The 12,005-nt window shown below is 45.9% G+C and overlaps 4 protein-coding genes across 6 annotated transcripts in view; 3 read left to right on the forward strand and 1 right to left on the reverse strand.

The window, feature by feature from the left end:
- The first annotated feature begins 2,813 nt into the window (after positions 1-2,813).
- Positions 2,814-4,231, forward strand: LOC131208201 (acyl-coenzyme A diphosphatase NUDT19-like). Its single transcript, XM_058200853.1, has 3 exons — positions 2,814-3,102; positions 3,177-3,731; positions 3,800-4,231. Exons 1-3 carry the CDS (start codon positions 3,004-3,006, stop codon positions 4,229-4,231), a joined length of 1,086 nt encoding a protein of 361 aa, XP_058056836.1. The 5' UTR covers positions 2,814-3,003.
- Positions 4,232-4,367: 136 nt separating this feature from the next.
- On the reverse strand, positions 4,368-5,690 carry LOC131210581 (acyl-coenzyme A diphosphatase NUDT19-like). Its single transcript, XM_058203850.1, has 3 exons — positions 5,517-5,690; positions 4,893-5,447; positions 4,368-4,836 (listed from the first exon to the last, which is right to left on the reverse strand). The coding sequence occupies exons 1-3, from the start codon at positions 5,613-5,615 to the stop codon at positions 4,405-4,407; spliced, it is 1,086 nt and encodes a 361-aa protein (XP_058059833.1). The 5' UTR covers positions 5,616-5,690; the 3' UTR covers positions 4,368-4,404.
- Positions 5,691-6,053: 363 nt separating this feature from the next.
- On the forward strand, positions 6,054-7,434 carry LOC131210615 (acyl-coenzyme A diphosphatase NUDT19-like). The gene is made up of 3 exons (XM_058203889.1): positions 6,054-6,236; positions 6,298-6,849; positions 6,912-7,434. The coding sequence occupies exons 1-3, from the start codon at positions 6,135-6,137 to the stop codon at positions 7,344-7,346; spliced, it is 1,089 nt and encodes a 362-aa protein (XP_058059872.1). The 5' UTR covers positions 6,054-6,134; the 3' UTR covers positions 7,347-7,434.
- A 1,065-nt stretch (positions 7,435-8,499) lies between these two features.
- Positions 8,500-12,005, forward strand: part of LOC131208316 (uncharacterized) — a 32,777-nt gene continuing 29,271 nt past the window's right edge. The window contains exons 1-2 of one of the 3 annotated variants that reach the window (XM_058201015.1): positions 8,500-8,606; positions 10,593-11,104. In XM_058201015.1, the coding sequence (XP_058056998.1) occupies positions 10,978-11,104 (127 nt within the window). In that variant the 5' untranslated portion in view covers positions 8,500-8,606; positions 10,593-10,977. Of the gene's footprint in view, positions 8,607-9,571; positions 9,670-10,592; positions 11,105-12,005 lie in introns of those variants that run through there. The other 2 variants (XM_058201016.1, XM_058201017.1) reach the window with 2 other exon arrangements.

Here is a 12,005-nt window from a genome sequence, read left to right on the forward strand (position 1 = left end):
GCACTCTGTGAGCCACCGGTCCCGTCTCACCCTTCACCGCCTCTGCCACCGGTGCCACCACCGTGATTGCTGGTGGCCACGCTGCGGGAACGTCCCGGACGGTCGACTTGTACGCCGGGGTGGTTCTGCTGCTTTCACTAGCGAGCGTTCAAACCGCTCAACGCCAGGACTTCTTAACTCCGTACTTATGAATCTCGCGATCCTTCCCTGTCGAACGTAAGTGCGAACCGGAAACACACTGCCCGGTGGTTTCTGGAGTCTTCTCCAGAATTGCCCACAGCCCCACTGTACAGAGCGCATCGTTTTTACTTTCGTCTCGTTAAACCATTCTCCTCGCAAACCTATGGAGGATAACATTATTGGCCGCGTTGCTTTTGCTTCGCCCATCGCAAGAAGTGAACATTGTTTCTTCAACGCTTGTGCTTATTGTTGTCGCGCAAGAAAAGGCCCCACGAAGAAAGATGTACAAAAATCAAAGTGAAACCGAACGGAAAGTGGCACGACCGGCGTGACATTAGCCCGGAGGCGACGTTGTACAAGTATTGCTATTACATAATATTTCCTAGACGTTAGTGCTATTTATTTTGTTAGTTGCAACCAAATCATCGATTCAACGATCAATGAGGCAGTGAGAGAGAGAGAAAGAGAAAGAGAGAGAAGGAGTGAAGAGGGAAAGAAGAAAGAGATCACCGATCGCTACTGTTTGATGATCCTGGTGCATGGTGCCGATCGAGCGGATCACTTTTCCTCGAATATTTTCGTTTTACTGATATCCAATCTGTTCTTGCTTTTGTTACGAATTGATCTACAATCCTTGATTCCCTACGCTTTTGTTGCCCATCATCATCATCATCATCTGAATCATTTGCTCTACCATCGCTCATCACAATCCTGTTGAATCTGTCCCCTCTCTCATTCCTTACGCATGGCAACAGTGTAAATACAGCGACCAATACCAGAATCGTGAAGAAGGCTCTAAAGTAACGCAAGTGGGAAGACAACTAAACCTTCTACGCGATGATATGAGCGTTCAAGCGACGGAAGCAAGAGGAGGAAATACGAAACTTACAAGACTGATTTCATGTTATTAAATTGATGTAATGATGAGTGTTTGTTTGTAGTACAGTCCACCCCGTGCCCTATCCTGTCCTGGCATCGCCCCTTCCCAGCTCTGTCCCATAAGCAGGACGTTGTTTAACTTTTGGTTTGTTTTTTCTGATCTCTCTTTCTCAAATTTAATGTACGGTGTTAAATGACCAAAATCGATGATGCAGACACAGCAACCGCTATAGAGCTAAATTATGTTGACACTTACGACCGAATTCCACCCCCTAAACTACTATTAGCACACTGTTACGCCAATGGCTATTCGTGCATCCACTAACTGCTGCGTTGCTTTGAAGGTTGCTTTCCGGCAAACGCTCTTCCGGTATAAACGTTTAAGATTATTCAGGCACATGGAAAAAAGGTTAAAAATAATTCGCAAGGAGCTTGGGTTGTCGGTGTAACATTAAGACAAAATTTCACGCTAGAGCTTAGGGTCAAAATTATTCTTGCGGAAGGTTTCACTTTTATTATATAAAGAAACAAAAAAACAACACTTATTTTAGGCAACATACGCGGTTCACAAAATTCAAGCAGAAGTAATCGAATTTTATATACAAAAACAAGCGAAGAGAGGTCATTTATAAGAGTTTTTAAGTTTAATGTTATACTTCTTGAATGAGGAACGAACATGGAGCTAAATTTAGAAGAAGGAAAGCTGCAAAATTTGGGGTAAACGAGCAAAGGTTGTTTACTTATTTTTTGTTTCAAGAAAGTGAATGCTTTTCGATGGCCATTTAGAGGGGAAGCAGAAAAAAATTGTCTATTTAAACTATGCCAAGAGAACGGATTTCGAAGCAAACCCCACACACTGTACGCTTTTAGTGGAGTGACTTTCTTTTATATTTCGGTAGCTTTCGGTGGAGACAAATGGTTAATAATGTTAAGAAAGACTGCAGTTGGTTCAGTGTCGTGTGGCTTATGCTTTTGTTGGTCTATCGGAAGAAATTCAGAATGCGCATTGCGTGCGGAAGAAAGATGTAAACTGTCGAAGTTTTATGTTCTTCGCATCGACCGTCAGAACTTTCGTCTACCATTCTGTGTATCGCTTTTCTTCATTCTAAATGTTTTCCTCAATCAATACAGAAAGCGTTATGTTTTACTATCGATTAGTTTTTCCCCTAGTTTTAGCGGTGTGAACGAGTGAGAATGTACGTGTTGTTTTGGTACGGTGTATACGGTTAAGATTTATTTATTAAAATTTTGTCGACAATTTTAGTCCCTTTAAGCCTTTAATTTACATAAGGACAGGTCGTTCCTTCTCTCTGGCCAATGGGATTCCAAGCACTATCAGACTGCCGAGAAAGGGAAAGGCCTGGCTGGTAAACCCGCCAACAACGATCATACGAATTCAGCGCGACTGCAATAGATAAAAACGGCAAACGACGTTTACAGTCACTATTATCACAAAAGATGAATAAAGAGCAAAATCGTTTATACCGATAAATAAAAGAAACGATGTGCGTGTTTTAATGCCTGTTCGATGAGAAAAGATGCTTATTATTCGTAGCACTGGAAAAGTAGCCGTTTCGTTGGATTGTAGTAAAACGGTTTGAAAGCGTTGTACTAAATTTGCCCGCTTCTTGAGTGTGCTCAACTGTCAGCTGTTTTCTGTCTGAATTCTGTTGTTGCTGTCGGCGAATTTGCGTCCCGCGAAAGGCTTTAAAATTGTTTTAAGCTTTGGCAAGGTTGTAGATAAATTTGTGTAATGATTTAGGAAACTCAGCGTCGTTCGTTCAATTTTTCACCATCAAAAGTGATTCATTGCATAAGATTTGTCTTCTTACTGTTTGCTAACGTCATAATGTTCTGCGGTTGATCGCAACCCTAAACTGGACCTTGAACTGAACAAGACTGAAACAATAGAACCGCGTGTCGTATAAGATCAGTGCGAAAAAGATGCTGCGAAAGTTTGCCAAATATTGGCGTGATTCGGCGTCCCTGCTGGTCCTTGCACGCTCAAAACCCACCGCGTCGACCAGTGAATACAACTACAAGGTAACAAAGGCGCTATAGAAATGCTCGAAACCCGGATAAATTGCAAACGATGGGGCTGTTCTCTTCTCCGTTAGGTGCTAGTGTTCAAGCGGCCGGCCAAGATGTCTTTCATGCCCAACAGCATCGTTTTCCCGGGTGGTGCTTTCGATAAGCAAGATGATTCTCCGGACTGGAAAACCTTCTTCAGCGATCGAGGCGTGGGGCCAGGTGCGTTGGGAACGCTCTCCGATGTACGTGGTCCTCGGCCGCACATATTTCGTACCGAAAGACCCGAAGAACTAGACCGTAACCTGTCGCTACGGTTATGTGCGCTGCGCGAAGCCTTCGAAGAGCTTGGTCTTCTGCTGGTAACTCCGGAAAAGGGCGGCCATGAAAGGACATTTAGCCAGTGTCTCGCTTCGTTCGATGTTACCAATTGGCAGCGCCGGATACACGATGGAGAGACTACGTTCCTGAAGCTCCATACAGAGCTCGGAACAGTGCCGGATATGTTCCATCTGTACGAGTGGTCCTGTTGGTTGACGCCTGCGATGTTTCGCAAACGCCGATTCGAGACCGCTTTCTATCTCGCGCTACTCGACACACAACCGGAAGTTTATCCGGAAGCACACGAAGTAGTGGAACACTTTGTGAGTATCATCGGACGATCCAGGGCAAATAGGAATTTGTTTTTCTAATGATGTCTTCTTCCGCACAGTGGGACACTCCGGCTGCACTACTTGAAGCCCATCGTCGTGAGGAGATCTGGCTGGCACCACCACAGTGTTACGAATTGACCCGACTCAGCTACGTGCGGGACATCGATCGTATTGCGAGGTTCGTGGCGACTCGTAACGGGCTTGGTTCGACGCGACTCTGTCCTGTGCAGTATAACGCAGCCGATGGAGTGCTGTTCGTTCTGCCAGGCGATGATCTCTATCCGCACGATTACGATCACATCACCGAACACGCCGATCTGGATCGGTTCGGGGCAGTACCCCTGGAAGAGCTGCGGCAACGGGGGAAAAGGCTCCATCGGGTGGAGCATCGTGGGACGCATCGACAGTCCTACTTTCTCAACCAACCACAGCCCGATGGCCATCTGCATCTGGCTGGAGACAATCGACATTTGCCGGAGGTGTGCGCTTGATTTCGGTAAGTTGCGGCTCACCTGTTCTGTGGTTTTGGTGAAGGGTTAGTTCTTATTTTGTTAGAAAGGATCTAGTTCAATGATCAACGATACGATGTTGTTTGTTTAATAACAGTAACCAAACCCGAAACCCCGTAGTTTATTATAAACCATAAAACTAATTTGTGCACCAATCACAGTTTTCCCTTTAGCGTGCCTCGGTTATGTCCGAGCACATGCAAATGACCGTCTACGGGTGGTCCGTTGTGAAGATACTTTTGAATGTTCAATCCACGGTTTTCAACTCGATGTAAGTTCCGTGCCATTAGGTTCAACTCATTGACGGACAGTTCTTTATATCGGTTCATGTGCTCGTTTGCGCTGATAAAATCGTAACCTTCCGGAAAAAGATCGTCGCCCGGGAGTACCCAAAAGTACACGTCTGACGCGTTGTAACCAACCGGACAGAACGAGGTTGTACCGTGATCCTTCCGTTTGCGAGCAAACTCCACAAGCTCATCGATATCGTAGACGTGACTCAGACGTTGCAGTTCGTAGGCTTGTGGTGGTGCTAGCCATAGCACTCCTTTGGCATGCTCATCAAGCAGATTTCGTGGGGAAGCCCACTAAAATTAGGTGCAAGTTAGATGAGTCAAATTTTCTTGCTTATGTTCCTACTCACCATGTATTCGGCCACTTCATACGGTTCAGGATAAATCGCTACCTGTTCGTTGAGGGCCGCTAGAAAGAAAGCAGTTTCGAAGCGTTTCTGGCGATACGTGGTCGGTGTGATCCACACTGACCACTCGTAAAGTCCAAAGATGTCCGGAAGTTCGTTCAATTCTCCGTACAGTTCTAGGAAAGTTTTTGCACCTTCGTGAATTGCTTGCTGCCACTGTACCGTGGGGAACTCTTTTTTTGCTTGACTGAAACCATTAGGGTGCTTTCCGTGTCTGTCGGATATTAGTAGCACTCCGAGCTCTTCGAAGGCTTCCCGTAGGGCGCAAAGACGGAGGGAAAGGTTGCGATCGAGGGTGTCACTGTCGGTTGTTTGGAAAATGTACGGCCGTGGACCGGATACACTGGCCAGTGCTTGTATGGAGCGATCGGGAACGTTTTGCTGACGAAAGTACGACAACCAACTAGGTGTTTCGTCCTGCGGATCAAAAGCACCGCCCGGGAAGACGATGTGGTTCGGCAGGAAGCTTGTTTTTTCGGTGCGCTTGAAAACGAGCACCTAAAACGGAAGTTTATTACGTCGGACGCAATGACCAGCATTATTTCGCTCTGGATACTATTTGTTTACCTTGTAATTGTATCCATCGGCATCGGACACATTGCCGTGATTGCGTGCCACGATGATCAGCGATGCGGAATCCCGCCAGTGTTTTGCATACTTACGCATAGTCACAGTTTCATAATCTTTTGCGCCACAAGTTAAGGCTGAAAATTAAGACCAAAAGTACCGCTGTTTTGTTGAAGAAGCGGCCTCGCGGAGGCATTATGACAGCTCGATTAGAGATAGTATAAGTACGCGACGGAAAGACTTGTGGATAGCCGACCTGTTGATCGCAACCTCATTAAAATGAAATTAGAGATAAACGAGGCACACCAGTGTGTTGTACACAGTATTTATGTAGAGTATAATTTTTATGTAGAGGTGTGTTCACCATGCAGTTGTTGGGTGTTGTTGTCTCCAATTGCTTTTAATCGAAAATGTGGCACATTTACTCGTCTTTCTATACAATGTGCTGCCACCACTGTCTTTAAACTAACATTTGTTGGCTGCTCAAAAATTATGGTAGCTTAAGTCAATCTTATCAATCTAATCAAGTTGCGTCGGGTTGGGATGCAAACAGATTTATAAATTTAGCAACTTTGTTTGGGATTTTCTCTGTGCTAGTGCTAGAAAGTTTGGGTGAAAATGCGTCGATTTGCTCGTTTTTGGCGTGATTCGGCCAGCCTTATTGTGCTCGCTCGTACTGGCTCCGGATCCGGAGTGGATGCCGCTGGTTGCAACTATAAGGTAAACACGCCTCGGCTTTCTGGATTTAACAAATTTTTTTCATTGAAACGACATATTTAAGGTACTCGTCTTCAAACGTCCCGAACGATCGTCCTTCATGCCGAACGCGGTGGTGTTTCCAGGAGGAGCATTTTCCAAACAAGATTGCACGCTCGAGTGGAATAGACTCCTTTCGCCGGAGATAACCCAACAGCTTGCCAAGGTTTCAGGTCCACGGCCACCCATTTTCGAAACAGACGGCCATTCCTTAGTTGATCGGAACGTTTCCTTGCGTTTGTGTTCGTTGCGTGAAACGTTCGAAGAGTTGGGTGTTCTGTTGGCCACCGAGAAGACAGGCACAGAAAAGGCTACGGGGTACGGGAAAGTGGCGACCGGGAACCCGATGTTTGATGTCGCTTCCTGGCAACGGGACGTGCACGACGGAAGGCGAGAGTTTCGAGAGCTGTGTGAGGTACAGAAGCTAGTCCCGGATGTGGCCAGTTTGTACGAATGGGCCACCTGGATAACGCCAACCATCATACACAAGAAGCGGTTCGAAACGGCCTTCTTTCTCGTGGCGCTGAGTGCATTGCCCCCGGTATTGCCGGAGGTGAACGAGGTGAAGGAATACTATGTGAGTACAACTAAATCGTGGCGTATAAAGGGGAATCTACATGACTTTGCTTCCTTCAATAGTGGGACACTCCGAGCAATCTGCTAGAAGCGCATGCCTGCAATCGCATCTGGTTAACACCACCGCAAGCGTATGAAGTTAAGCGGCTTAGTTATGTACACGATATCGATAAGCTGATCTCGTTTGCTAAGCAAACGCGCGATGGTAAAGGATCTGCTGCATTTTGCCCTGTAGCGTACAGCACTTCCGATGGCACAGTCCTCGCTCTGCCCGGTGATGATCTATATCCAAAGGATTACGATTATGTAACGGATCATACAACTTTCGATGATTACAAGGGCCTGACGGCAGAAGAGTTACGTGCCAAAGCGAAGCGATTGCACCGTCTAGAGCTAGGCCCAGGTTTGCACACAAAAGGATTCTTTATGAACCAAAGGCCTTCGGAGCAGCATCTTCATCTGCTCGGTGAAAATCATCACTTGCAGCTATGGAAGTAGCAAAACACATTCCAATACTAGTTAGAAGGGTTTTAATTAGGCTTCAATTAAACAATAAATGCATGGTAATTTTGAAATCGATGGGATCTTTCAACCGCGCGCTGTAAACAGCGAAAGCTCATTCGTTTTCCAGTGCGCGTTTGTAAGGGAAGTCAACCTCCCCTCGAAAGCTTCATCGGGCCGTGTTTTTTCACACCGTATTCGTAAATAAAGCAAGCTTTTCTTGCCGGTGAAGTTCGGCAATTCAAAGAAACCAGAGAGCGCAGAGAAACGAGAGAAAATAGAGAAACGAGAGAAAATAGAGAAACGAGAGAGAAAACTTTTCTCACTCTCTCGTTTCGCATTCGGCTTTTTTCGTAGCGTGAACTCTTTTTCGATGTTAAAATAAAAATCATCGAAAGAAAAATCATCGAAAGCAAAGAGCCGGGAAATTATATGTGCAAGTTTTCGTCGATCGGAAAGTCTTCTATTGATTTGATTGATTGATTTGCAATTGTTCAAAACGTTTGTAGTCTATTAGTTATTACAACGAACAGTCTTGGTGGCTGTTTTTGCAAGGCAACGTGTCCATATTCCGCTCATATTCCGGGGCATTTTGATGCACTTAATATGAACTAGCTTCTGCTATATTAAGCTTTCGGTTAATTGAAAATGTTTACAAAACGCGCATTTTCACAAACGCTGTTTATAGTAAACCTAAAATTAATTTAAACTTTCTGCGATTGTTGTTGGATTCAATTTGAGTGTCGGCCTAGTTTGTCGGATAGAAGGGGGTTAGCCGTTGGTAGAATTGGAAGGCTCCGGTAAAACGGCAAAACTGTAATCCTAATTCGTGTTGCTGGTGATCAGGATTCACTTTCGTGTCGCAAAATATAAAAATAAACTGCGAAATTTATATTTCATTCAATTTGAATTTGACGTTATTCGCGGCTAGGTAGTGAACGTTCATCGGCACTTGGTTAGGTTCGTCATCAGTTCGTCATCAGGTTTCAGGTTCGAAGGTTCAAAGTTGCGTTGAACACGGTTGGGATTCTCAGAGAAACAGCAGACACGTTATTTTCTTAACTTCCAACCCAACCTCTGCTGCGCCAACACCGTTAAAATTAAAATTGAGCAAGAAGGAAATATTTGAAACTTCTCGCTACAATAAACAAATAAACAATAACGTTCAAGCGGAAAATTAGAGTGGTGCTTAGTTAAACATTTTCCAACGTTTTGTGAGCGTGTATAGGTATTTTCCCGTCGAATTTCACGCGTACGGTAAATTTTCACTGTTCACTGTTTTGTCGAACATTCGAACAAGAAGCAATAATATTTGAAAACTTCTCGTAGCTACAATAATAACGTTCAAGCGTAAAATTAGAGTGGTTTAGTTAACATTTCCAACGTTTGCCGCGAACGGACGCGCGTTCGTGATAGGTAATTTCCCGTCGAATTCATGTGTTTGTTGCTGTGAAAGTGATCTTTTCCAGGCCGGGAACCACTGGATTCTGCGACTACGAAGAGGTTCATTGTTTCGCTTTTACTTCACAAACGGCGCACACATGGTTGCTTTGGTCCTGCAAAGGCCAGGGCAGATCCAAATTAATCAATGACTAATTTCAGTTTGACGTAAAAGAATTCGGCTTCAAAAATCCGGTTTCAAACATCCGGATAGGAAGGACTCAAAACTCGTAGCTTCAATCGCTGGAAAAGGTGTTTGTTTCGCTACAATAACATCCTAGCTGAAAGTTAGAGTGGCTAGGTTGGGTTTCGTTCGGTCTCTAATTGCGTGCAGTTGCGCTAATATTATATTACGTTAAGTGCAATCAACTGTATGATTAAATGATGTGTCGAAACTTGGCCGCGAGAACACGCGTACCCTGTTGAAACAGTGAATTGTGTTGTTTTACACAGTGAAACTAAGAGGAACAGAAACAAAGTAAGCAATCCATTGGCGTCGAAACCCTCAAAACGTTTCGAATGGTTTCGTGTGAAATGAATTTTTTTATTTATTTATCACAAAAAAACAGTAACAACGAGGAGCTTAGCCTAATTGACAATAAAAACTTAGAACTAAAACTATTGAAACTGACGAAACTCAACGACAGTAACAGGCGGCAGTAACAAGGACGAAACATTTACCAAGAAGACATGAAAGGAAAACCATCACGACATCGAGGGACACATTAAAGTCATGAAAGGTGCTGCTCGTCGGGCGAGCGATCAGGTGCTTTTCGGTGCCTCGCGCGCCGTAACCCGTTCATCCATAAGTGAATCGTGCGTGCGTCAGGTGCAACGCGGTTGGGCGTGCAAGAGGCCCGAGGTGTTCAGTTTGGCACGGGTAGGTTCCCTGGATGCCGATGGGAACGGTGAACGGGGGAAAAGGATGTTCCGTCCGTGCACCTTTATAGTTTTTATATTGGAGGCGTCGTCAGTTTTTCCACCGCGCTACAGTGGGTGGGCCAGAAAGTGAAACATAAAAAGATAGAAAAGAGGCCCCGCTTGTTCTCTTCTGTGAATCGCGAACGTTCTCGGGCTCTCGGTGTTTCAGCCGGTGATTACACCTTCCGACCGGCGACCGGAAAAAGCGGAGCAGAGAAAAAGCGGAAAACCTGCCTTCGGGGTTCCGTTCTTCTCGGAAATCGTGCAAATTACCAGCGAACAGCGCCGAACGCCGGGCACGATCGATTGAAAGTTTTTCCTTCGGCTTTGGTTTTTTTTTTTGTAATTTTCATCCCGCTTTAGGTGTCCTTTTTTTAGACTGCTCGCCGTCGCAGTTTTGTTTCCTCCTTTTAAACGTTCAACTTTTTAATTTGGAAGCCTTGGCTGGTGTCCGACCATCGCACGTTCTTCGGGTACTGCGCCCGCGGGCGATCGCGGGAGTTTTCCGGCTAATGGTGGCGGCGCTTTTTCGGGAACCACAGGTTGGGAGTATCAAAAGGATTCTGCCACCATTCGTCCGCGGTAGCCTGGGAGGGGCTGTAACTAGGGATTACATTTTTTATCCCCTTTTTGTTGGCCGAAGTTTGTGTGGAAAATTCTCTACCGAGAACTGCGCTCATGGAAACCTCCCCAAATGTGGCGCCGGGTCGGAGAGCTTTTTCACGTTGCTCTAGACTCTGTTAGGATAGACTTGATTTTTAATTGAGAGAACATTTGGAAATCAAACAACAACTCCACTGCCAACATTGGTCGAAGCCGCCATTCCTTTTTTCTTGCATAATTTTAATTTCTGAACTTCAACCGTCCCGTTATCTATTGCAGGTCGCGGTGCGTCGCTGGCCTAAAGAGAAATACCGAAATCGATGGAAGAAAGGTGATCAAACAAACAAAGGAAGCAAATTTGCAAAAGTGAAAGTGCTGCGAGGCAACGAGGAGTCCTTCCGAGAAGTGGCATTCTTCGGAAACCATCCCCACCGCCGGGGATAGGAGTAGGAGGAAAGGAAAAGGGTTGTGGTCCCGAGTGCGTGCGTGGTGGTGCCCGGGTCACCCCCGGGGTGCGCCTCCAGGGGTGGTGGCCGGCCGTTTCTAGAGTTTTCACTAGTTCCGGTGTGGTGCGTTCGTTCGGTTGGTCGGTTCTTTTCGGGTGGCGGTCCGGTTGCTGTTTGTCTTGCTCCACGTGGCGATCACGCCCCGAACGGCAGTGCCTATGTGTGACCAGGGCGGGAAGCGGAAGAAAAAGGAAAAATTCCAGTACAACAAATCGATCATGGCCGCCACGAGCGTGGTGGTCCTCGATCGGGGCAACAACACGACCTGCACCATCAATTTGCATGGTAAGTGAAGAATTTCAATATAACTGACGCAGGGTTTCCACGGAAGCAGCCTGCCGGTCGATATGGTTACTGCACGCGTAACTGTGGTCCCTTATCCATGTCCATCCATTTAAGAGAAGTAGAAGTAGGAGAAGTAGCAAGGTTCTGTGATTTCAATCTCTTGTTGGATTGTTTTTGTAGCAAATTATGGAATTTTTAATTGTGAAATTCGTTTAAAGAACTGGGAAGGATTTTTTCAAGTAACACTTCGTGGATACTACAATTTCAAGTCTAGTCGAGTTCGTGTTCTAGCGTCTTATTGCAAGAAGGAAAAAAGTGTTATCTCAGGCCAAGTTCCGGGTAATATCGCTCTGACCAGCCTACAGAGCACAGCCCCGGCGGTACTTCTGCCAGTTCGTTTCGATCCGGAAACTGTTCGCCTCCGGCGAGTTAACCTATTTGCGTCTCCGCTGCGTCTTACTGCGTTTGCCACGCAGAGTCCCCGTCTGGGTTCTATTGCCACCGCCAAACGAGGTCGTCGTATGCACACAGTCACCGGTGGCGGTGGTTGCATTAATAATGAAATCGACGAAAAAAAAGGACAGATTCCGAATGGATACACATCTGGGGGCTTGCATACGTGTCTGTGTGGTTGGGAAGTAGAAAAAAATGAGAACACGAGCACAAACAACTAGCTTCAGTAACGTGTGCGTCGTTTTTTCCAATCGCGTCCAAATAACCGTCTGCTCCAGCAGCCGATCAACCGTGGGCCGGGGAGCTACTATTTGCCTACCCCCCTACGCTACACGGGAAGTCCGGGGTGGTCCGGTTGTCTGGCGGTAGGCGCACGTGGAGACGATGTCTATGGCGGTGTTTGCAGTTGAACCGTGAACCGCATATTTTAGGAGACATCCCTCTTCCG

The sequence above is a fragment of the Anopheles bellator genome, chromosome 2 (genome assembly GCF_943735745.2).
Source record: "Anopheles bellator chromosome 2, idAnoBellAS_SP24_06.2, whole genome shotgun sequence".
NCBI classification, from domain to species: Eukaryota; Metazoa; Arthropoda; class Insecta; order Diptera; family Culicidae; genus Anopheles; species Anopheles bellator.